General features: G+C 36.9%; 1 protein-coding gene and 1 long non-coding RNA gene across 3 annotated transcripts in view; both read right to left on the reverse strand.

The window, feature by feature from the left end:
* The window catches only part of ALCAM (activated leukocyte cell adhesion molecule), a 196,547-nt gene extending 169,389 nt beyond the window's left edge, over positions 1-27,158 (reverse strand). For both annotated transcript variants that reach the window (XM_036447638.2, XM_036447634.2), the window contains exon 1: positions 26,935-27,158. In XM_036447638.2, coding sequence (XP_036303531.1) covers positions 26,935-27,007 — 73 coding nt within the window. In that variant the 5' untranslated portion in view covers positions 27,008-27,158. The remainder of the gene's footprint in view (positions 1-26,934) is intronic.
* On the reverse strand, positions 1,376-21,439 carry LOC123652646. The gene is made up of 3 exons (XR_006742093.1): positions 21,430-21,439; positions 18,126-18,132; positions 1,376-1,767 (listed from the first exon to the last, which is right to left on the reverse strand). It is a non-coding gene; the product is annotated as an uncharacterized LOC123652646 (long non-coding RNA).
* Positions 27,159-27,476: the final 318 nt, after the last annotated feature.

Consider the following 27,476-nt stretch of genomic DNA (forward strand, 5'->3'; position numbering starts at 1 on the left):
AATAAAATAAAATAAAATAAAATAAAAAATAAAAAAATAAAAAATGGGCAAAGGACCTACTAGTAAATAGACACTTCTCCAAAGTGGACATAAAGATGGCCAAGAGACATATGAAAACATGCTCAAAGTCACTGAACATCAGAGAGATGCAAATTAAAAATACAATGAGGTATCACCTTAAACCTGTCAGAATGGCTACCATCAACACAACAATAAATGGTAAGTTCTGGCAAGAATGTGAAGAAAAGGGAACTCTAGTACACTGCTGGTGAAAATGCAGACTGGTGCAGCCACTGTGAACAGTATGGAGTTTCCTCAAAAAATTAAATATGGAACTGCCATTCGACCCAGTGATCCCACTTCTAGAAATATATCCCAATAAAATAGAAACACCAAATTGACAAGTATCGCATGATCTTACTCATATATGGAATCTAATGAACAAAATAAACAGATGTACAAAATAGATCCAGAGACAGAAGCATGAAACAGACTGGGGAGTCTCAGAGGGAGTATGGGGGGGTGTGGATGAATGGGAAGAGATCAACCAAAGAAGTTGTATGCATATATACATAATCCATGGACACAGAGAATAGCATGGTGAAAGCCTGGGCAGGGTGTATGTGCAGGCTATAAGGGGCCAATGGGGGGAAAAGGGGGATATCTGTAATACTTTCAATAGCAAAGATTTTAAAAATTAAAAAAAAAAAATACATGCTGTAAAAGAGGCAAAAAGCAAAACAAAAAATAACACTTAAAATATGAGAAGATAATAGGATTTGTATTGGTAAACTCTAGACATTTATTGCCAGTTAACTAAGGGAACAAATGCCAAGAGGAAAATTTACAAACCTCAAGGGACAGACTAATGACCATCATCATTTCACAAAGTGCAATTTTAGGAGACACACTTTCATTGCACTTTGGTTTGAATTATAAACTTTCATTTAAAAAAAATAGGAAATTGGACAAAATAATACATTTGAACTCTAGAATACCATTTAATATAGCCTCACACACACAAAAAAAAAGTTACTTTGAAAATTAATTCAATGTATCTGCAAGAGGTAACCTGTCAGCATGAGTTGAATGTTGTCTGAAAACCAAAAGAAAACAAAGTTAAACACTTTAATGCCACCTAATGATATACATGTCCTTTATACAGAAGTTACTATTTCACATGCTAACATTTACAAAAGAACTATGAAAATGCTAAGACATGAATCCAGAGGCCATCTTTGGGGGAAAAAGTGAAAACGTAAGGGAACAATCTCTTCTCCTGAATGCCATCTGTGGGGTTAACCATGCCAATAATGCCCACACCATGAGCATCAAAAACATGGGTAAAAACACAAAGAAATCCAGGACCAGGCAGTGGGGAAGCTATGGTTCCACTGTATTTAAACTCCTACATAGAAGTTATTGCTAAAAAGTGCCCCAAACTAGATTTAAGTCCACTACAATTATACTTGAAAACTCAACTGTTACTAATGCCTTTATCCATCATTTGGTTTCATCTTAGAGAAGGAAACCCAACAAGTGCCCTTCTGTCATTTCTTGGCTCTTGCTCTTCCTCCAACTTTAACACTTTGCTCAGTCAGTTCCCATTTGCTTCCAAGATTGGTTCTGCCCCTTTGGCACTCTCTCCTGTTGGCTCACACACGTATCACAAAAATTCTCAAGAGGATCAACCCTCTTAAATTCTTAACCTCCTATTTCTCTCCTTATGATCATGACAAACTCCATTCTCTGCACTGTACTCCAGTGCTGAATCCTCTGACACCTTTGAATGCAGATACTGTATCTTACTCATATTTACTCACCACAACAGCTACTTACAATGGCTGACTTATAATGGATGTCTAATAAATAATAGTCAAAGTTAAATTTTAAAAGGTGCTATAGTATTATTTTGCCTGCACAGTTCTAGCTGTGATCACATGCCCAGTTTTTTGTGAAACTGCACAGAAATATGCTAACTTCCCCTCCTCCATTTATAGCTGATTGATCCAAAGTCAGTACCTCATCCAAGCTAAGCCAATCAGAATACTTTCTGTGCACATTTGGAATCAAAGCAAGGGAAACCATGCTGGGTAGTTTATTAAATGGAAAAAGACCAAGTCCAGGATCTATAGATTGCCATATGGCATAGCAATCAAAATAGAATAGTCTCCAGAAAGAGAGAAGAAGGCACATAAAAAGAAATGGAGATAGAAAGAACTGACAGTATTTATGCCCTTGTTTCTAATTATTCCCCAAGCCCTAAATAGCTGTATTATCCCTTTGGTTATAGAGATTTATTTTTTTGCTTAAGCTAGATATTGTAGACTCCTGTAACTGCAATAACATATTCTATAAAATACAGGTGCCAGAATCATGGGCCTCATATTGGTAATTGCTTTTAACCTTAATAAGTGTAAATTATATTTTTAGAGGGAAAAATCTAATATAGAAAGGTAACATGGAAATGTCACTTGAAATTAGGTAGAACAAATATATCACAGCAACATACGTAGAGAACAATCTAGTAAGAAAAAGTATGTAGTGAGAGCTAATTGTGGTCTTGGATTGCTATATTTCTGTATATTCTCTCAGGACAAGAAGTTCTATGTATCTATTATACTATATAGGATTAGGGTAACAATGTATTAAACATCATCTTGAAAATGTTCCATTGAACACTGTTCAAGCTAAAATGTAAAAGCATACTCCGCTGTGGCCACTAAATATATTTTCAATGGAGAAATATGAAAGGATACAAAGCAACCATTTAAAAATTTTAATAGCACAAATCCTTTGTCAATAAATTGGTAGGAAGACCATCTGATATAATATAAATGATACATGCTGATTGTTAACTTGTGATAAGCTTTCAGTGTAATAATTGTGGCATGAGATACATGCTATGCTTCTAATTATAATGTTATGAAAAACTCTATATGAGCCATGGTTGCTAGTATCTACACTAATTTGTTTCACCAAATATAAGAATTTTACTCTCTACATCAAAGAAAAGAACTACATAGAGCAAAACCTTATAGAGGCCACTACGATAGACTCATAAAAAGCAAATGCAATCTCTGTAAGCTATTGAATTATTAAATATTTTTCCAAAACAGTTATTGGTTTGTATGGCTGTAGTTAATCTTAAAATGAAAAAAAAAAATCACATCCTAGATTAAATAAATGCTCATCACAATAAATGCCTAAGTTCTATAAAACCATAAGACTGTAATTCTAAGTGTACTCAACAGAACTCTGAAATATGGAAAATCATTTTTCAGGAGTACTTTGTGGAACATGTTTCATGACTCACATTTTCTTAAAAACAGTGATAACTAAAAATAATCTGGAACAAAGGTCTGTTTTACAAAGTTAGCTGAGGTTGAAGGAATCAAAGGAAATCCTTAAGGCCTAGTATAAAAGGCAGCTAAGAAGCAGAAACATTTCTAGGGTTGTTTTTTTGTTTTGTTTTATTTTTTTTTTTTAATCAATCAATTCTATCTTTACTAAATGCATCTGAGGGTTAGGCCATCATAAGTCTTCAAGCCCTTAGCGAAAGTTACCAATTTCTTCAAATCCTTCATTAAACATGTGTTAATGTTTTATTATTTTTTATTGTTTAAGGTGTTACAAATAGGAGTATGTATTTTAATGACGGAGCAGGGGCTGGAAAAGCCTAGGCATCTGTGAGTGAGCGTGGTGGCTTCCCGTCCGAGGCTATGTGTTTGGAAGAAGAAACTGGAGTCGTGACACAGGGTGGTGAACACAATACAATACACAGATGATGAATTATGGAACTGTACACTTGCTCTATATAATTTTTAACAGAGAAAACATATTATTTTCAAATAGACATTATTATATGAAAACAGAGCAGGTAACGGGCTAAAAAAATGCCTCCATTAATTCCAAAGGACCAATATCATGATCATTGGTTCTTTTAGTACAATGTAAAAGAACTTCTCTATATATTCAAGACAAATACAGTTTAAAAATAAATTCAGGACAAGAAATTAAAAGTGGAGTAATAAATAACTCAAAAGAATATAACACAGAAAGGATAAAAGCGTAACAAACAGAAACAGAGAAAAAAGTTTTTAAAAAATATTTTAAGATACAAAATGTCTGCTATGACCTGTGAGAGTAAAAGGTATTCGACACAAAATACAAAATAAAAAAGGGAAATAATTACAGATATAAAATTTTTAATAAAAAAAGTTTTTGGATCAGCTATATACTAATAAATCTTAAAACCTAGGAGAAATGCATATTTTTTTTAAAAGTATAAAATGACAAGTTGCACCACAAAGTAGAGAACTTAAAACGAAAAGTAAATACTAAAGAAACTTACAGGTAGTAAAAAAAAAAAAAAAAAAAAAAGTCTATAGTTATTTTCTCTTTCAAGATTAATATCTTTAATTAAAAAAAAGTTTCCTCTTAGTATTATCTAGGATCTTCAATAGTCTTTTAAATATTGTCAGTAGTAGTGAAATAATTGTCCTCTGCTCTATTTTAAAGGTAAGGCATCTAAAAAATTTCCATTAAGTTTTAATATATAATGTTATCAACCAATGTCACCCCAATAAATTCAATAAGAATAAAATAAATTTGTCCTGTTAACGCTCCTCACCCCAAAGAAAAGAAACTAGAGGCACCTCAAATGTGCATGCTTGCCCTTCCCTCATACATCCAAAGCAGGGAGGTAGGGAGTCATGTGTTGTGAGCCCCCATGGAGAAGTGAAAAGGAAACTACGCAGTCAGCTGAGGGCCCCTAAGTATCCTGTACTTCCTTTGTAGACTCAGTTATCCAAGAATTACTCCTAAGGCTTTCAGTTTTAGGTGTTTTACATGCTCTTACCACACTTATTGAAAATGCCACGGTATTCTGACTACTGGTGTGGCACTCTTGAGAAAATGGACTTGAACTATATTATGAAAATGCACTACGCCTTTTGTTTGTTCCTGTGCATCCTGGATTACGATGGCAATTGAAAGAGATTCACAATGCCTTCTACATACTATTTAACACAGTTCATAAATTGAAAGCACTTTTACTTATGTTTGGCCTGGCTTTATTAATTGACAATGATAGTACTCTGGAATTGTTCATTACCTAAAGGCAGGGGTTCATTATATTTTTAAATGAAAAAAAAAAATCAATTGTTTACTCTCTGTGTTAATTTTTGAATATAGTTTTCTTTCAGTTGGTTGGGTTTGGGGTAAAAAAATTAAAATAAAATAAAATAAAATAAAATAAAATAAAATAAAATAAAATAAAATAAAATAAAAACATGTACACAGCCTGGTCAATGTGGCTCAGTGGCTGAGTGTCGACCTATGAACCAGGAGTTCACAGTTTGATTCCTGGTCAGAACACATGCTTGGTTTTCAGGCCAGATCCCCAGTGTGGGGCATGCAAGGGGCAGTTGATTGATGATTCTCTCTCATCATTGATATTTCTACCTCCCTCTCCCTTCATCTCTTAAATAAATAAAAATATATTTTAAAAAGTAAAATCATGTATACATATGCTCTGAAGTCTAATCTCTTTTGAATTAGCTCTTGAATTAGCTTTTGAATTAGCTGTGAACTGAATGTCAGGTACAAAAAAAGGGATTAGAACAATTTAGATTTCTCAATGGCAGAATACAATCTAAAAGTAAGACACCATTACCTGCACTGTTGGTATTTAAAATAATCATTTCATGAGTGATCTTTCAGGAAAATGCCAGAGAGAGTAGCTATAAGGAGAATGAGGCCCAGTGGTATTTCTTTGAATCAGGCAAGTTATAAATATGTTTTGAATAAATCTATATGCACAAGGAATCAACTTTGATGTTGCAAATATTTCTAGGAGGGTTAACTGTATCCCATAATATTTAGCCCTGCTAAATTCCTCCAATGAAGACATATGATTTAATATTTTCCATTTCTCTAAGCAATCATTAAATTAGAATAAAAAGTTTTACTTATCAATATGTATGTTTCCAAATTTTCTATGACTTATAAAAATAGGTTGGCAATATAATATTTCTATATTCTGCATAATAAGGTTATATCCTTGAAATCCCTGAGGTCTCTAGATTACACTTATCATGTGCTAAGTATTCAATACATCAAGCAAAATGTAACAATAATACAATTATTATTGGCAACTTCCACAAATTTAAAAGTACCCATATTTAAGAAAGCTTAAAATTTAAAATTGGATATAAATTCCAAATAATGAAGAAATCTTACATGCAGCTATTAAGAAATGAACAGGTTTCTTTTGTTCTTCTCTTGCCATATTTTTATTTATAATGCAGAAATATAGTTCTAGATTATACCAGAAAACAAAAAAAATGCTACATCTAAACAATATATTTCAATTGTGAAATATATTTATGTAATGTATTTTATTTGTAAAATAGACTAAGCTGTGCTTTTTTTTTTTAATAACTAAAGAACATTTATTTGTTTTTCACTAATACTTTATCTTAGGACATAACTAAACTGAGCCATCACCACCTCACCCAACTTTAAGGAGGATTAGTACAATGAATGTTATAAAGCAGATATAAAGAGTTTTTAAAGGATGGGGACCAGTATTAACTGACAAAGAAAAACTTCCTCCAAGTCATCACAAAAAATATTTAAGTAAAAAAAAAAAAAAAAAGTAAAAGGGGCTGATGGAGATTTCAGATTGAGTTAAGATCCTCACATTTCATCTAATACACTCTATCCTGGCTAGAGTGTACCAAATGGAATCAGGATCACTATCATACAAAACTTCCCCTACACAGCCCTGTCCATGTTCCCCTCCTACGCCCCTACTGCTTTCAACACAACTGTTTCTCTGTCTGCCAATGGACCACCACATAGAAGATCTCCTTAACTCAGTCTTTGTTTTAAGGCTAGTATGTCTGGGTATCAGCTTTTTAAGGAGGCAGCTGAGGTAAGTCAGATCACCAATAAAATCAAACGACTGGTATCATAAATGATAGAGGGCTGTTGGGATTCATTCTCTTCAGATGTTCTTCATATATTTTACAAACACCTTTCATGCATTCCTTCACAGATTCTAATCAGCATAACTCCTGCCTTCCGGCCTCTTGGTGGGCTGAACCAGCAAAAAGGTGTGAAAGCTCCACACATGAACTTAGCCACCAAGTAATGCTTCCGAAATACTGTTTCTCCAATGTCTCAAGTCAGGCACCAACTTAAAAAAATATTGAACAAATTTCTTGATGTTAAGAATTAGTGGCATTTATTTGTATTGTGAATTTTAAGAATGAGTATAAACATACACCATTTCACAAATGAATTTGATCATGGCCTAAAATTCAGTGTTTCCCAAACTTTTGGCATATGTGTACCCCTTCTATAATTTTCATAACGCTGAGTATCCCTCGTACTCATAAGAACATAGAATTAGGCGCAGCTAAGCACAGTGCAGTGCATATCCCCACCAAACTCGGGTGCAATGCGTACTCCCACCAAACTCTTCCCGTACCCCTGGGGGTACACGTACCACACTTTGGGAAACACTGGCCCCTAAATGATTGGGTTCTCAAGAATTTGGGACGTCCTGGGTGGTTAGAGAGTTGGCCCATGCACCAGAGGGTCCCAGGTTCCATTCCCAGTCAAGGGCACATACCTGGGTTGCAGGTTGATCCCTGGTGGGAGGCAACCAATCCATGTCTCTCTCTCACATTGATGTTTCTCTCTCTCTTTCTATTTCTCTTTCCTTCCCTCCTCTCTTCCACTCTTTCTAAAAATCAATGGGAAAAATATCCTCCTTGGGTAAGAATTAACAAAACAACAACAACAACAACAAACTTTGAGAAATACTTCTCTAGGACTACAAAGCCAATAGCTTATAAAATAATCCATTTAATTAAACATGGTTCAACAACCTTTGGTATCAGAAAATCATTACTGACACAGAATTAAAATTCCATTCATTGTATGTTTTTCTCATTCTCACTTGTCATCACAGGCAAGAATTTGTTAACTATATGTTTGAGCTTTTATCAGTCATCACATAGGATTATAATTGTACATTTGCAAAGAGTATGATTTAAACTTAAATGTGGACTAGTATTATTTAAAATGCCAATAAAAATGAAGGATCATTTTAATTTCAGTATGTTTTTAGGCTTACTGTAATATATCAGAAAATAAGGAAGGGAAAAGAAACAAGAAACACAAAAATGAGTATAAACGGTATTCTAAAATTCCATAATCATGGCTAGCATTGCATTTAATTAAATGTCCTAATTTCTCAATTCAAAATGAGTAAATTAACTACGTGAGAGGTGTATTTCTTCTATAGTTTTGGTAGTAGCATCATTATTACAATAATCTTTGAATTAGTAGTTTATTTATATTCAAATTGCACAAAAGAGTATATAGCTAAAAAAATGTTTTCCTTGCTGTAGCTGGTTTGGCTCAGTAGATAGAGCATTGGCCTGCAGACTGAAGGGTTCTGGGTTTGATTCTAGTCAAGGGTACATACCTTGGTTGCAGGCTCCTCCCCAGCCTGGAACCTGGTCAGGGCTCATACAGGAGGCAACCAATTGATGTGTTTCTCTCACATCCATATTTCTCTCTGTTTTTCCCTCTCTCTTCCACACTCTCTAAAAATCAATGAAAGAATGTCCTTGGGTGAGGATTAAGGAAAAAGGCTTCCCTTTTATCTCATATTCCCAGTCTGCCCTTTTAGCAATAGCCATTATTAAAAGTTTTTGTATCTTTTTCAAGAAAAAATATTTATGTATGCACAATTATGCATAATTGTGTCCTCTTGTACTTCAGGACCCCTTGGGGGATGTTGGACTGCTGGTTTTAGCCTGATACTCACAGGCCAGGCTGAGGGACCTCACAGGTGCACAAATCCACTCACTGGGCCTCTAGTAATAAAATATTAAGCTAAGGTTGAGAGTCAACAATCCCAATACTCAAAAATCATATACAATTAGAATCAGGAAGAATCTTTAATTACAGTTTTTTCTTATCACTATTATATTTTATACATTCATTTATTTTTGTATATCAGTGACTTCTGATACTGGAAACATTTCTCTTTATGAGTTGGCTGTATTAAATCATATTTAAAATATAAATTATATTTTATTGCCGTGACGTTGCTTAACAAAATGACATAGGTTTTATCTATGTCATTTGTACATTGTATTGTATGTTCACTACCCCAAGTAAAGTCTCTTTCCATCACCATTTATACCCCCCAATCCCTCTTCTATGTTCTTTTACTTCCCTTTTCCTCTTGTTACCACCATTGCTGCTGTCTGAGTCTTTTTAAATTTAATTTTATTGTTTTTTCATCACCATTTATTCCCCATATACCCTTTTCTAATTCCCCATATACCCTTTGCAATACCCTCACTCTTGCAATCACCATATTGTTGTTTGTGTCCATGAGTTCTTTCTTTCTTTCTCAATCCTCCATCTTCTTAACACTCCCACTCCCACTAGAGCTGTCTTCCTATTCTCTTATCTATGAGTCTGACTCTATTTTTCTTGTTAGTTTATTTTGTTCATGAGATTCCACATATGAATGAAATCACATGGTACTACTTATCTTTCTCTGACTGGATTATTTCACTTAGCATAATGTTCTTCAGGTCCATCCATGTTGTTGCAAAGGGTAAAAATATCTTCCTTTTTATGGCCAGGTAGTATTCTATTGTATAAATGTACCATGGTTGTTTTATCCACTCATTGACTGATGGACAATCCAAATCTTGGCTATTGTAAATAATGCTGCAGTAAACATAAGGGCGTATCTATTCCTTCAAATTATTGTTTCAGGTTTCTTCAGATTCCCAGAAGTAGAATTGCTGTAACATAAGGGAGTTCCAATTTTAGTTTTTTGAGGTAACTCCATACTGCTTTCCACAATAGCTTCACCAAACTGCATCCCTACCAATGGTACATGAGGGTTCCTTTTTCTCCACATTCTCACCAACACTTGTTTGTTGAATTGTTGATGACAGTCATTCTGCCAGGTGTGAGGTGATATCTCATTGTTGTTTTAATTTGCATTTCTCTGATGATTAGTGATGTTGAGAATATTTTCAAATATATTTTGGCCATTTGTTTGTCCTCTTTGTAAAAGTAACTATTTATGTCCTTAGTCCATTGTTTTTAAATCCTCACCCAAGGATATGTTTATTGGTTTTAGAGAGAGAAAATTGAAGAAGACACAAATAAGAGAAAGCATATAACATATTCATGGATAGGAAGAATTAGCAATCTATAAACTCAATGCAATTCCTCTCAAGATACCATGGCATATTTTACAGAACTACACAAACATTGCAAAAATTTGTATGAAACCACAAAACTTGAATAACCACAGTAATCTTGAAGGGAAAAAATAAGGTTGGAGGAATCATACTACCTGATTATTAAACTATACAACAAGACCATAGTAATCAAAAGAGCATGGTACTATCATAAAATCAACAAAAACAACAGCTATATTGATCAATGGAACAGAATAGAGAGCCCATATACCCATGCCTCTATGACCAATTGATATTTGACAAAGGAGGAAAAAACATATAATCTGGTAAAGATAATCTATTCATTAAATGGTACTGGGAAAATTGGACAGATAAAAAATTAAGCCTATAACTTTATAGGTAAAAAAAATTATCAATTTATTATTCTTCCATACTGATCGCCAAGGTGAAAGCAACATCAGAATTTCTCTGCCTGGAGTAAGGAATACATGTAAAGCATCCTAGATAGACAAGTAGCTATAATGTATTGTATTATCAGAGACAGTGGTCTCTGAGCCTTCCCAAAAAATAGCAAATTAAAATCAAGGAACTAGCTTTTTCTTTTAGGAGTTCAATCCTGTTTTGTTATTATCATTGTGGGCTAACTTTCTATGATGACAGGAAGTCTTGGATGAGTGTTCTTATCACAGCTATTAATTCACCCTTTTCCCCTTCCTTCTGTAGAACTTAATCCCTCATTACAGGAACTGTGTTCTATAAAGTTTAATCTCTGAACCAAATTAAATTTCTCTATACCTTTATTTAGAATATGAAGACTAAAATTAAATGTAATTCTGTTCTCTCATGAGTACAGAATTACATTTAATTTTGTTCTGTGTTGAATAGGGGAGAAGTGTGAATGCTTGCCTCTATTGTGTTATTTTTTTTAAAAATTTTTCTATGGCTCAATTATTTTATTTATGGTCTACAGTGAGTGGGAATCTTAATCTGAAAAATGTTACATGGCTATCTCTAAATCTAGCATACTGATGAGGACAAAAGAAAAACATAGCTCTAGCCCATTTGACTCAATGCATAGAGCCTCAGCCTATGGACTGAAGGGTCCCAGGTTGGATTCTGGTTAAGGGCATATACCTTCGTTGAAAGCTCAGTCAAGATCCCCAGCCCTAATGAAAACAATTGTCACAAAAATGTTTCTCTCTCTCTTCCTCTCTCCCTCCCACTCTCTCTAAAGATCAATGGAAAAACAGCTTTGGGTGAGAATTAATCAACAAAATTAAAAAAAAAGAACAAATTATCCAAAAAAGAGACATTGTAAAGGTCATTTTTATTTGGCAATGGAATAAAAATCACACATTACTCATAATCACATGAGAGCTCACTAGCCTAACCTCGTCATTGAGCAAGCAAAAAAAACCGAACAGAAACATGAAGTCACTAACCAAAATCCCTCAGCTGCTGACAAAGGTGGAACTGAAACATAGGGCATCTTCCCTCTCTTGTCTTCTATATCACTCTGACATTGATCACTGGCAGTTATACCTTCCTAGTAGGAAAGTTCCTGGTCACTGTTATTAACTCCACATTGATCCTGATTACTGTTACTGACTCAACAATAGTAAACCAACACACATTATTAAATGCTTTCTGTTTAATCATTAAATAATAAAGTTAGTGAGTGTATGGACTGTTTGCATGGGGCCTGTTTTCTTAACTGCTTTGTTATTTTATTTTATAATTTGTGAAGCAACTATATTTAACATTGCAATTATGTGGTTAACAAGTACACACTGGTTCTATTGGGAGAATCAATGTTACTTTTTTTTTTTTTTTAAGTTAGGAGTACATTTTGTATCCTGCAAACATCTAAAGAGAAAAAGCTAATAGATTGTGTAATACTCCCAGAAGGCAAAGTAAATAACCAACAAAAGAGTAAAGTAAAATATGATCTTATGTTTACATGGCTTTGTTCAGTAGTTTCTTGGTTTTTTTGTAGGTAGGTAGGATTGCTTTTTTTTTTTTTAATTATTATTTTTATTTCCGCCTATCCTTCCTATAAAACACTGATTTAGAACTTCAGCCTTTTGACTATTACACATTGCTGTGGAAAATTTAATTATTCCACAGTTACCCTATTACTCTTATGGAGAAATCTCTAAATTTATATTTAGAAAATGACCTGGGGGTAAAAGAGAAGACGGAATTTAAAAGTTGTCAAATTGAAATATCAATACTTCATCTGCTATTAACCAGACTGAGATTGAAACTACTGAAAAAAAAGTCACATATATTGGGTAATTTTCTCATACTACTTTTGATGTTTGTTTTCCCATTAAAGGATTAAGTTCAGAAGGATGGCATTCCAAACACTGGAGACTGTGCTAAAAAATGAATATAATAATACTCATTATTTGGCAGTTGCTGAATTGGGGCTTTGTGTTCAAATAGGCATGCTTCTCATAAATGTGCCTAACTTGATAGGAAAGGTATAATGTACATTTCCAATGTAATTTTATTTTTTAAGAAAAAAATTCACAAATCATGAAGAACACAACGAAATTCATATATTTATTTTAATAAATGACAAACCAAATCTAGGCTGATAGTAAGTGGGGTCTAATGTTTAGAGGCAGAGGCCCTGAGGAAAGGAGATAGGAAGGTAAGATGTGGGGAAAAGTTTTATAAATCTAAGCATAGGAACAATGCCGCTAGCCAATGAAAATAGGATTTAATTGGATTTTATTTGTTAATAAACCAAGAGAGGGAACCTGTAACTAGGAACGAATATGAAGTTTATGCTGGCCTTGAATAATTCTATTCACAGGTCTCATGCATGAATCATTGTGTACTTGATTCCAAACAGATGCAGACAGATCATTGATAGGGCCCAACCAGTTTTATACAGTAAAATGAAAAGAATGAGAAAGTCCCACTTACTTGACTTTATTTGATATCTTTGCCCTAATTACTTTTGATCCATTTGCTATAGTGCATTCAAAGTTCTATATTTAAAAGACTAAAAGTGAGAGTAGATTTTATAATTCAAAAGTAAAAATGTACAATATTTAAACTTAAAATTGGTTATAAAAGTATATTGGCCATTATTTTGCAAAGTGCTACAGTGCATGGAACATAGCAGGTATTCAGTAAGTGGGAGCAAACAGTGACAACATGTTAGACTTATTTGGTTCATTTTTATAACATATTAGAAAAATACTAGAACTCCTCTGCAGGAATTCAGGAGACAATGTGAGTCACAGATCATAGTGAAAATTTACTAACAAGGTATTCTATGGAAAATAACAGAATAAAACCATGATATAGAAGTTAAAATTCAGAATAACTAGGAAAGATCCAAATTAAGAAATATAATCAAGACTTAAAATAAAAAGTTTTAAGAATTAAGACTATTTTGCCCAAAGAAGAGTCCTATGTGATTCTGTTGACCAATGTCACCCCAATAATTAAAAAAAAAAAAATACATTGCTGAACCTAAAAAAAAGGGGGGGGGGGCAGCCAAAAGACTTAAACCATTAGGGTTTTGCCAATCAAATACCATCAAATAATAAGATGCTATGATAACTCCATTTCTGTTTTGTTTTGTTTTGTTTTATTAGTACTAGCCTGTTTCTTAAAATGATATGTTACCTTTAAAAATATAAAGTTTACTTTTTTATATATATATTTTTATCGATTTCAGAGAAGAAGAAAGAAAGGAGGGATGGAGAGATACAAACATCAATGATGAGAATCATTGATTGGGGAGTGAGTCTGCAATCCCAGCATGTGGCCAGACCTGGAATAGAACCATAATCTCCTAGTTCATAAATCCATGCTCAACCACTGAGCCATGCCAGCCGGGGTAAGGTCTACTTTTTAGTAAAAATAAAATCATCTCGTTTTTCTCAGGTTTGTGTCTGAAACTTTAAAATGCTCTGATAGGAAATACATTTGCAAACATTACACCAGATTTTCTCCATATTATCTCTAAATTTTATTGTTAACAGCTTTCAAGGCATGACCTACAATACAAATGTATTTTCTATGTCACAAATATATTAATATTGCTTGCATGACTGATTAACTTGTCCAAGAAAGATTTTCTACACTATTTTTTGTCATATTTAGAAAAATCCCTTATCCACAGGTTTAATCTAAGAATTAAAAACAGGATAAATAAAAGACTACCAACAATTTACTGCCTATTGATAATGTGTTCCTTCTTATAAAAACTTAGTTTTAAAAATAAACTAATTTGAATAAATTTTATATATCTCTAGAATATCTTAAGCTTAATGTTTAATGTCTATGGAAGCTCTAGAGAACACAATTATTCAAGTTTTTATCTTATATAAACTAGGATTGATAATGTGTTCCTTTATCCTATAAAAACTTAGTTTTTAAAATAAAATAATTAAACTAAATGTTACATATCTCTAGAATATTTTACGCTTAATGTTTAATGTCTGTGGAAGCTCTAGAGAACACAATAATTCAAGTTTTTATTTTATATAAAATAGGATTGTCACCTAGAGGAAAAGTAGACTGACTTTATTCCATTTCTTCTTCTATTACATTGCATAGCTTGAGCAGACTTTGTCAAATACTTTATTGTTTTTATTTATTTTAAGAACCATAATTCAAGAGGTTAATCATCCTCTAATTAAAGTTCTAAAAGAAATTGAGAGATTATCTCAATCTGCATATTTCTTAGTCACGTGTGAATAAACGTTACAGCTTTAAATAGGCTTCATTAATAACCAACACTTTTAATTTTAACTAATACATTTATTTAATCATCATATACGTACTTGGGGTATACTATATAGACCACATGTGTCAAACACAAGGCCCGCGGGCCAAATCCATCCCGCCAGGCCTTGCAATATGTCCCGCACCGCGCTGTCATCACTGCACTCCGCTGCGTTTCCATCACAATGACAGTCTATGACTGTTCAGTAAACCATTTGGCCTGCGATTTAGGCTGGATTTTAGATTTTGGCCCCTTCTCTGATTGAGTTCGACACCCCTAATATAGACAATGAGTTGGGGGGAAAAAGATTAAGAAAAGAGCTCTTGCCTCCAGGAACACAAAAATTCTCAGGGAGAATGACAAGATAAATAGGTAATAGACAATAAATGAAATTAGCTCTGGAACTACAGAGGATGGACAGTTTAGAGAGTTAAGGAGAGTGGCATAAAAATTGTGTTCTGAAAAATGGGAATGCTAGTTCTTTTTTCAGATAAAGGAAGGGTGATAGCAGATTCTGTGAAGGAGGGAGTTCTAGAATAAGTCAGTGACATGAATAACAACCGAGGAACAACAAGGCTATGGTTCACTTAGAAGTAGGGCTAAAGCATAGGATTTAAAGAAAGACTGTGTTAAAAAAAAATAGAAGGACCTTAAATGCTATAAGAAGTTTTCATTTCATTCTTACTCTAGCAGGGACTCTTTGAAGTACTTCAAACATATTAGTTACAAGATTCTACTCATATCATACCATATCAATTTGATGGCAAAGAGGAGAAGAGATTGGAAGGGGGGCTAGACTGAAGTTTGAGAAATCTAGACTATATTTACTTTTCTCACTTTCTTTTTTTTAAATATATTTTATTGATTTTTTAAAATTGATTATGGTCTCACATAATTGTCCTTATTCTCCCATTCCCATCCCAAACCCCTCCCTAGATATGCCCCGCCCACCCCCATTGTCCATGGCCACTGGCTAGGCCCATATGTATCAACCAAAGGACTTGTGTGCATACTTTTCTCACTTTCTTAGATTATTATGATCACTGTGCTCTATTTTATTCTGAATCTAGAGTCTAAGCACATGTACTTTTCTATTCCTAAAGAACCTCTGGCTAATTTGTACTGATGACCTAAAGCAATAATATGCTTCACATACTGTGAACTACAGCCGACAAGGTGTCTTGTTTTTAGCTTTAAGTTTACCTTTAAATTTAGATTTAAAACTCAGAATTGCAATGCAGTGATGTTTAATTATCAGATGGGAATGGCATCATAATGAATATGATACTAATAATTAATGGATAAAGTCTGGGAGTTTGTGAATGACTTATTTGTTTGATCAAGTGAGTAGATTCAAAGTTATGCCCAATAAATAATACAACATCACTCTCATTAATATTCCGTTTTTATTAGTGGAAAAAAAGATGACATGGGGAAGAGTGATAGCTGGCATTTTTATAACTTTGAGACAATTTGAGGTCTCTCTTATCTAAATGCTCCTGGGATTGAAATTGTGTTTTATAATCATTATTACTTGAATAATACTAACAATGTATGGAGAGATTTGTTATTATTATTATTATTATTTATTATTATTATTATTATTATTATTGATTTCACAGAGAGAAAGGAAGAGGGAGAAAGAGATAGAAACATCAATGATGAGAGAAAATTATTGACTGGCTGATGCTTGCAGTGCCCACCACTAGGGATCAAGCACTCAACGGAGGCACGTGCCCTGACAAGGAATAGAAGTATGACCTCTTGGTCAATGCTCAATCACTAAGCCACACCAATCTGGCTGGAGATCGTATTATTTGACAATCATACCACTAATTGAGCTTCATATGTATTAATTTATTTAATCTTCCCTAAAACCCTAAGACACTATTATCCCTATTGCAAAGATTAGAACATAAGAAGGCTTGATCACTTTGCCCAATTTTACTTGGGTGGAGGGTGGAAAGTGGACACACAGGTTTAAAAAACCACATCATTTGCCCTAGCTGGGTTTGGCTCAGTGGATACATACTCTTTGAACTGTAATTTTAGAAGTTCTTTCTAAATGAATATTAGAGGTATTTTTTAAACTCAGCAATTTCACTTCTAGGACATTTTTCTAGCAACATAATTTCACATGTGGACAAGAACTTGTATTAGGATGTTTACTTCTATATTGTTTGTAATAAAACAAGATTGAAAACTACATTTCTAAGAACCAAGATAATGTCTAGTTAATTATGGTGCATACTCTTAAACCTAATAAACTGTGTTAAAAAGAGTGCTGATATGGGATAATTTCTTAATCTTCAAATGTGTGCCAAGTGGAAAAGGAAAGGAACAACATGGTGTATACAGTATGTTCATTAATTTAAAGGGGAGAAGTGTATGAGTATTTAAATAAGATAAAAGAGTCCCTCTTCTGAACCCCTTAATAAATAAATAAATTATGGAAATTGCAGGAAAGTATTTGAACTAATACTTTCTAACTAACCCCAAGGAGTTAGAAGCCATTTTTCTTCCCACCTTTGCATCTTCTCTGACACCATTTTCTCAACCCATATCCTTTGTTGGCTTATTCTTCAGTGCATACCTCAGATATCACATCCTGAAAGAACCTTTCAAAATTTTTTCCTAAACTTTACACCAAATCTGGGCACTTTGACGTAAAATGACCTTTATTTATTCTTGTAATATTTAGCAAAATTTCAAGTAAATAATTATAGAATTAGTTGATTGACTTGTTTTTCAAAGAGAATATAATGTCTTGGAGTGACTACGAACGAGGTCATTGCAGCATTCCTAACAGTATTTATCAGATGCTGTTATTTATGTTGACTTATTTTTCCACATAAGTTTTACTCTTGATTTGGCCAACAGTATGACCTTAGCAAGTATCAATGTAATTTTAAAATTCTTTATAGCTCTAAAACATTGATTCTATGACTCTAGTCCTAAATGAAACTAAGAACATCATTGTCTCTAAAAACTTAGCTAATTTGCTATTGAGTTTTATGTAATCTGTTAACCTGAGTTTATCTTGCTATCAAGTAAGAAAACCGAACAAGATGAAGGTGTAAGACACATTCTCATTTTTCCAACAACCCCTCTTCTCTCACATTTTTGCTTCTGACTATGAATCGCATATTGCAATATTATATGCCTTTAACTCTTAAGAATCTCCTCAGCGCTCGCATTCTCTCTCTCTCTCTCTCTCTCTCTCTCTCTCTCTCTCTCTCTCTCTCTTTCTCTCCCTCCCTCCCTTCCTCCTCTGTCTCTCTCTTTCTCTCTCCCCTCTCCCTCCCTCCCTTCCTCTCTCTCTCTTACATACACACACACACATTGAACTTTCTATAATCTGATTCCAGGGGAAGATAAAGTTTGAAAGGTAGGAAACAGTGTTCTTACTGGACAATGCTTTAGCCTCTATAATCTGTCTTTTTCTTGCCCAAGGAGAAATACGGGGCTAAGGATCTACGGTAAGGATATTTTCTGATGTCACATCCCCCATTATTGTTGTGAGAGGTAGAATGGTTGCAAAAATGGTCCTAACTCTCTCTCTCTCTCTCTCTCTCTCTCTCTCTCTCTCTCTCTCTCTCTCTCTCTCTTTCCCTCTCTCTCTCTTGTCTTTATCCACACCTTTTGCAAAGTATGTTTAGCTCCTTCCATTAAATAAGTGGGTATGATTTCCCCACCCTTGCTCCTTCCAATAGGTAGGTATGATTTCCCCATCCTTGAACTTGAGCTGAGCTTGGGACTTGACTTCACCAACAGAATGTGGCTTCCACCAAGAAAAATAAGCCTAGGGAAGCATATCTCTCTCTCTCAAATAAGCCTAAGGAAACATAACTCTCCCCACTTCTCTTATTATATATTAGAGGCCCACTGCATGAAGATTCATGCAAGAATGGGCCTTCCTTCCCCTGGCTGCTGGAATCACCTTCACTCTGGCCAGAGCACCTTTCCACCTTCTCACACTGCCCAGAGGCCCAGAGCAGCTGGGGCAGTGAGGAATGCCTGTGTCATCACCATGGTGATGATGCAAATGCCCTACCCCACCTAGCCACTTGGCACCTGCACATGCAAATTAACCCACCATCTTTGTTGGGTTAATTTGCATACTCACTCCTGATTGGGTGGTGGACGTTGGGAAGGTACGGTCAATTTGCATTTTACTCATTTATTAGTGTAGATATAATAAAAGCCTAAGCGACAGAACAACCAGAATGGCTGGTCACTATGATGTGCACTGACAATCAGGGGGCAGATGCTCAATTCGCTCCCATAGCGGGAGGGCTGCTCAGTCAGAAGCCAGACTAATGGCTGACAAGTGCAGCGATAGTGGCGGGAACCTCTCCTGTCTTCATGGCAGCACTAAGGAGCAGCAAGCCAAGCAGTAAGGAGCAGCAAGCAGGTGGGTGCTAAGGAGCAAGGGGTCTCAGACTGCAAGATGGATGTCCAACTGCCAGCTTAGCCCACTCCCCTCAGACTTCTGGACTGCGAGAGGGTGCAGGCCAGGCTGAGAGACCCCCCCCCCCCCCCAGTGCACAAATTTTGTGCACCGGGCCTCTGGCAGATATATCAAAGGCTAAGTGACAGACCATCTGATATGATGCGCATTGGCAATTTAAAAATAAATATCAACTTATGCATGCACAAAACATATAAAGTTTTCACTGACATATAAAGTTTCAATGTATCTGAAGACAAATGTTAGCACAATGTACCTGAAGCTGAAGGAAAGCGTTGACCATGTTTTTGTTGTTTTTATATCATGTTTTTATTGTTTTTATATCATGTCTTTGTTGTTGTTTATTAATTTATCAATCATTGTTTTTATCAATGTTTTATATCATTTTTTTGTTTTTATATCATGCCTTTGTTGTTTTTATATCATGTTGTTATTGGTTATTTATTAATAAATTTATATATTACTTTCATATACATTTTACTAATTTTCTTGTATCTCTGAAACTTCTATTATAGAGAAAGGGCAAATAGTGATTTAATATGTTTTGTATTTTAATTTTATACTATATTATATATACTATTTTGACATGTAATTTTTTGCAGTAACATAATTACCACATGAATCTTTCTCTAATTAATTTCCTTTCAATGTGCATGAATTCGTGTTACGGGCCACTGGTTAGAAAATAAAAGACCATGAAGAAGAATCAATTTTCCCTGAACAACAACCAGCCAACTCCCAGAAGTAAAGCTTCCTAGGCTGAACCACAGCAGACTAGTGGAATGAAGACATCAGGCTAAAATCAGAAAAATCATCCAGCTGCCCAAATTGCCAACCTTCACAATAATGTACTACATAAAATGTTTACTGATTTAAACCACTATGTTTTAGAGTGCTTTATTATGCCATACAATTAACTGATACAAGGCGGTTCAAGAACTTAATAATAGTAGCTCTTTTTATGTTTTTTTTTTTATTTGAAGCTAGGTAAATTCCAAACCCAGAAACCTCCAAACTATCTGGGAAAACCCTTGGGAATATACTGATAAGAGTTTTAGCCACAAAGGACAATACCTTCTCCATTTTTCTTCCCTATTAACTAGGACAATACTATGGCATCCTTTCTTTAGCTTGTGTGTTTAGATAACACCCACTCACCATTCCTTATCTCTACCCATTGTTTGGGTTTTCTGAGTAAATGAGACACTCAGAGATAACTGAACCAAATAACACATGTGTGCCTAATTAGGAAGAGTCAGTGGTAGCACCAACTGTTCTAGAACCTCCAAATCAAGGCATCATTTCTAACTGATACAATTGTAGCTTACATGGGCAAATAGATGTAGACATCCCTATAGTTCTTTTAATACAAATTTTAATTTTATAGACATCCCTATAGTTCCTTTAATAAAATTTATAGTAAGCTGCTGAGAAACCTTACAGAAGAATAAATAGAATGGGAATTGTATAATTGGCTGAAAAGGATTTCAGGATCACACTGCAAAAGCACTTTCTAGATACTCCATAGCTAAGTATAGCTTCCAGGTGAATTTCAACCATTATTCTCTTGGCATCGCAGGTGAACTCGGTTTCCATTCCAAACCATGAGATCTTTGATGTTCCACATCCACTTCAATATTCTGGAGTTCCAAGCTATATCTTTGTCTCTCTCTTATACTTGATATTAAAGGGACATATAACTCCTATTGTTTGTTCACTGTAGCTGATATTTTAATTTTTTTTTTAAAAGGTTAAAAACATGCAATGGTAAGGATGAAGAATGTACATCTTATAGTTAAGTACTCTATGACAGACATATAAACAGGAAAGTCATTAATAATCATGTTAACCATATAATTTGTCATCCAAACTGCACTTCTGGGAGTAAAATAGGGTACAGTTAATAATTGAAACAGGACATCAGGCATAAACCAAGACTGCATTAGATATACCAGGCTGTATGGTTCACTGAGTGATATAGAGAAAGATGTAGGGAAAGGAAAAGGGGGGAATCAAGCCAGAGAAACTAGACAGCTATCTAATTTCTAATCCATTCGCCTACAGTTTAGTTGCATTATGCTATAATACTATGAATTCTTAGAAAATCATACATAGGCATATTCGTTGAAGTATCTGAACTTCGAAGTCAAATTAAGTAATCTTTTGATTAGAAATTGTTTTGTATTATGCACAACATTGAGTTCCTCTTAAATGTAGTGGATAATTCATAACTGACTTGATAAATAAGAGAAGAAGCACTAAAAGCTAATTTCATTCTTGGAGCATACGCTGCCATAATGGTTTATGATAATAGGTTACCATGAAACAATTATTATCACAGCACATTTGAAACTGGTCTTAGCTGAAATATATATAGTATTCCATTTAATAATAAGGTGAAAAGAAGAGAATATAAATTTTGTTATTTAAGTGGAGGAATTAGCTGGAAGAAAATATCACTACTTACAAAAATAATACTTTGTATACTATAAGAGTACTTATAATAACTGTATGATTTAAACATATCATATAGCCTATAATTCTCTTTTTAGATATGGAGAATCTATTATAGTCTTGATTCTGATCTCCACAGGGAAGAAACAATTCTGACCAAATAAAAAATAATGAGAAATATAAATGGGCATTTTTCTGGTCTTTTTCATTTCTTATTAAAAGAAAAACTGATATCCAAAAGTAATAATCAAATCAATATTACTTCATCAACCACTACTTGAAAGAAAACTTTCATTAGTATTCCACTGAGTTAGCTCATTTCTTAATATGTCACATATATTAATGTATAAAAAATGAAATGAAGGAGTCATCTATGAGGTGACAAAAGGATATTTCACTTTGGGTGGTAAACACAATGCAGTGTATTAATAATATATTATAGAATTGTACACCTGAAACCTATATAATTTTATTAACGAGTGTCACCCCAACAAATTTAATTTAAAATTCTAAGGAATGAAATGGTCCTTTGTGAAAACCTAACAATAAACAATAAATAGCACTTTGAGAAGAGTTAAATTTAAGTTTATATGCATTCACAGAGACACAGGGATACTCTTTCATCATAGCTGCACCCACTTTGTTCTATTACATATCTGAGATCTATATTGCATATGACTACTTAAGTTAATGGCTTCAGAGAGCTAGAACTCTTTAATGCTGTTTTATACAAAATAAATGGCCAGAGCAAAAAGAGGTATTGTTTGAGAACATAAGGCCAAGGTGATTATAGAGCATTAAAAACACTATATGACAAAATGCTGCCATCTTATACCAAGTAATGCTGATATTGGAGTGCTCAGTTTTACAAAGGCCTATGTTCAGTGGCATGAAAACTTGGGGAATAAAAGAAAAGAAATATTTTGCCTGCTTTTAATGAAATGGTAAAGTGATAATTAAGTGAAATAAAAAGTGTCATTCTAGTAAGAATACAATGGAAGTCTTAATATAGCACATTTTATTTGAAGAGTTCAAATGCTGAACAAGGGAATTACTAATCAGAACCATGCATTATGTAAGGAGAAGGTTTTACAGATTGGATATAAAAAGGAGCAGGAAAATAACTTTCCCCAGGTCACATCATTCTTACATGGCATAGCTAAAAACTGTACATATACTAGTATAGATAGAATTTTCTGGTAACATTTGCATTGTTAAAGTATTATTGATTTTTTTTTTTAAATAAGTCAACAGCAGACAAGCATCCTCTTCCAAATTTCTATTCCGAAAAGCAGTTATGATAGTTTGAATTTTCTAAAAAGTCAAAAAATGTTTGGAGTACAAGTTTTGTTACATTAGTCATAAAAATTTTTTGGATTTGTATAAAATTGAAAACATGAGGAAAGCATCAGTATTTTCTGTGTCCTCTCTATGTCCTCCTGACCATGGTGCAAATCAACTTCTTTGTTTAGGAGCACTTGACAGGTGTTCATGTAAGGCCTTGTTACATGAATGTAGATAGCATCAACTATCACTTTTATCTTGTCCTCGGAGCTATAGAAGAAGTTTAAATAGAGGCAGGCTTTCAAGAGGGATGGGTTACACGTATAGGTATTTTTTAAGATAAAAAAAAAAACATTCTCCTGGCTCTCTTAACCCAAGAGAGTTGGAGACTAATTCTTCTCCATGACACTTTATTTTTATTTTTTTTAAATAGCCCATATTCTAGCCTGGAGGAGTAAGCACAGTAAAATGAGTTTTAAAAGATAGGAAAAAGAAGGGAAATTAGCAATCAAGGTACATTGACATTTTCTAGTAATAAAACTTATATGAATTATGTGCATCCAGCCTGTCTGAAAGAATTAGAAAAGGAAAACAACTGTGCCTTGTCCTGATAGGCCTTTTACCTTAGGTAGTCAGAAACAGTTTTGAGCTGATGGTATCTGAGCGAGTAGGTACTTAGCTCATCCTTCTACTTACACATGAGAAAGCTGAAGCCCAAAAAAGGTGAAATGACTTTCTCAATGGGCCTGAAGATAGGTCCTGGCCCAAACCTAGAAAAGCAGTTACTGAAACTAATACCCTATTAAATTGTAATTGTATTGGATTAAATAAATCACCAAAGAAAAAAACAACATTTACTGGATACTAAGCAGTTTCCAGTTTTAAAATGCATAAATAGTTTCACATTATGAAAGGACATTTGATTTCAGTTGATGTTTTTCCCTAGGCCTTCCTGAGATAAACTGATACTTTCTGAACATAATATACTGCTAAGACCAAAAAAAAAAAAAAAAAGTGTGTGTGTGTGTGTGTGTGTGTGTGTGTGTGTGTGTGTGTGTGTTGGGGTGGGGGGGAGGGCGGGACACTTTAAGGATGTTTATGTCTTGGAATTACCCTCATGTCAGTGAGCATTTAGGAAAAAAATCCGAAGAGGAGGGCGCCCAGACGAACCACGTGAAGAAACAGTTAACTGCAGGGCCCCACCTCCTTGTAAATAATCAAGGAAAGCCTTTTTAAAAGCAATACAAAATGTCACCACAGGCTGACGCTCTTTCGATAAGAATAATGAGCTCCTTTGCTCCCGAGATGATGCGCACCTACTTCATGGCCTTTATAATTCCGCTTTCAGTGTCCGTGGTTCCTGTACACTTTCCCTTCCCTTCAAAAGCTGGTAACATGCCATGCCTACAATCTATCAATGGCTGGTCTGCAGGAGCAGGTTCATGAACTCGAATGCGTGTCCTCTGGATCCGGACCCACCGGGTAGAACTGCAGGAAACGCAGGGCGCCAGCGGGGAGTCCCTGGCCCCGGGACTGAGCAGGCTCCCCCGCAGGCTGGCCCTGCGGAGGCTGGCAGCAGGCGCCCTGGCGATCCAGGCTTGCTCTCCAGTCCGGACCGGGCGCTTTCAGTGCCACCGTCTTTTCCGTTAAAACACAGCGACCCACCGAGAGTTTCGAGCATCTGCCAGCCCCAGCCGGGTAAATTCAAGGGAACCGCTGATGTGAGGGGCTGAGGCTCTGACCCCCGGGGGAGCCCCGCCTGGCGCTCGCGGAAAAGGAGAAAGAATGGGCGCGGAGACAAAAAGCCCGAGCGGCCGGCGCGCCACGAAGGGGATCAGAAAGAGGAACCTCTCCCCCTTGTAGCAGTTAAACGTGCGGGAAAACCTGTCCCAGGAGCTGACCCCGCTGGATGGAACACCGGGGCGACTTCAGAGAACAGGAAACAGGGTGTGCTCCCGGGGTGGGGCTGTGCCCGGGGTGGGGCTGTGCCCGGGGTGGGGCTGTGCCCGGGGTGGGGCTGTAGGTGAGAGGAGATGACAGTCTCCGAGCTTAGAGAGGGTTACACTGAAATCCAACTGTGGGCGTGATTTTCTTTGCATTTTACGAACTACAGCACCCTCGTCCTCCCTTCTCTCCTCTTGGCTCCAGATTGAGTACCCTTCCTTCCCTCAGCAACGCTGGGATCAGGAAAAAGAGGGGAGAAAATTCACACTGTGCCAAAAAAAAACCTCAGGGGGTCTCTCCTCCCGCTCCCCCGAGGTTCCTGCCCTCCCCGCACCCACCTGCTTTATAACCGACTGAACCCGCGTTTCACAGTCCCCGCTCCACACCCCACCCGGAGACGGTTCCCACACGCCTCCTTCTCCAACCTCAGAACAGCAGGTGAGCTCATGACCTCACCCAGAAATGGAACTTTGAGGAGGAGATCGCCCCCCTCCCCCGCGCCACTGCCAACCACAGACACTCACAGCTGCAGGTCACGAACACTCAGCATCCTCAGGTTCCAGCCCCCTACCCTCTCCCCCTTCCCCCCCTTTTCCTAGGAGGGATCCAGAGGCTTTCAAACCTCCTCTCTGGCTCCAACTTGCCAACAACCAAAGGAATAAGCACAAATTAGAGATGCCAAAGGGAAGTGAGTTTTCATTTGAAAAAAAAACAAAACGCTAAAAGAGAGAAACCAACAGAACCTGAAGTAACAGGAAGTAGGAGTTGTGCTTGCAACTGTCTATAAAGGGCTAGCGACCTAAACTTTATATGGATGGGGGGGGGGGGGAAATAAAAGCTAAAAAATCCTCCAGTCTCGAGAGGAAATAAACCTGCTGCTCTGTCGGTGAGGGTCCCACTCCTGTCAGCCGCCCTTTGGTCTGGGCATGACAGAGCCAGGGGACAGCCCTAGGGTGAGAAAAGGGATTTCCGTCCAGAGATATTTTAGTGTTGGGGGATTTTGCCCTTTAAAAAAAAAAATTATTATTCTGAGGCTCAGAACAGAACTGAGATCTGAGGTTGAATCACAAGTCCTGGAAAATGCACGAGCCCCGCGGTGAGGTCTCACCAGCCCGGCTGGGTTCTCTACCCGCCGTCAATCCTGAACTCACCGCCCACCCAGACCACGCGGAGGGGGCGTCCGAGCGGCAGGTGGGGTTTAGGTCAGGACTTTCTGGGAAGCTGGTCAAGTCCTCTTTCTCTTCTCCCTCTCCCATCGCCTCTGGACTGTTACCACGGGGAAGTTACCAGGGGATTTAGTAATCACAAAAAAAAAAAAAAAAAAGAAAAAAGTAGGGGCAGTGATTGCCTCCGAGAGCTAAGCGAAAGGAAAACTGCCTGGAGCGCAGTGACGTGGACTTGGGGACTCGGGGACCGGACTGTCAGGGCGAGAGCTCGCCGCCTAGGCGGGAGCCACTGGAAGGAAGGGGTGGAGGGGCAGAGGCAGGCGAATGCAGCTTTCTGATCCCTGGGCCCCGACCCCGGCCGCACCCCAAGTTCCTGGAGATTCATCCGGCGCCCCCGTGGCTGCGCAAACTTAAGCCAACCGCCCTGCCGAGCCCGAACAGCGGCACAGGTGCCTGCGCCCGGGGCAGGTCCCGCGCCCGCTCCGCGGTCCCTTTGCCTCCAGGACGCACCCAGGCGCCCTGCCCCGCGGGGCCAGGCCGGGGCGCGGGCACCCAGGGAAACTGCCCCGGCCCACGTCGTCCTGGGGGCTACTGGAGGGCTCTGCTCACCTGGCCTGAGGACAGCAGCGGAGATCAGGAGGCAGAAGATCAGACGGCAGGAGGGGGCCGCCTTCGATGCCATATTCCTCCTCCTCCTCCTCGGGAGCCACCGACGGAGTCCGCGCCGCAGGAGCAGGAGCAGGAGGGGGCGTCGTTCCCTGCCCCGCGCTGCCCGCGCTCTGGGCGGCGGGTCGGGGCGCAGGGGGCAGCCGCTTCTTCTCCCAGACACACCGCCTCCCCCCGCGCTGTGGGCGCCGCACCTTCGGGTCCGCGCTGCACGTAACTTTCCGCCACGCAGGGGCCAACTCCTGCGCCCTCCTTTGCACACTCGCCCTCGGCCCCCTCGGCTGCTTCTCCTCCCGGGACGGCGACCCTCTCTTCTCCTCGGGGAGACACTTGAGCAATTCAGAAAGGTGTACGTGGTTCTTTTTTTTTTTTTTTTTTTTTTTTTTGCCCGGTCTGTTATTCCCCTTTTCTTGGAATAATAATGCTGATGGTAGTGGCGGCGTGCGTACAAAGCAGGGTGCCAGGAAGGAAACAGCCGGGGATGG

Source organism: Pipistrellus kuhlii, unplaced genomic scaffold, assembly GCF_014108245.1.
Source record: "Pipistrellus kuhlii isolate mPipKuh1 unplaced genomic scaffold, mPipKuh1.p scaffold_m20_p_2, whole genome shotgun sequence".
Taxonomy (NCBI): domain Eukaryota; kingdom Metazoa; phylum Chordata; class Mammalia; order Chiroptera; family Vespertilionidae; genus Pipistrellus; species Pipistrellus kuhlii.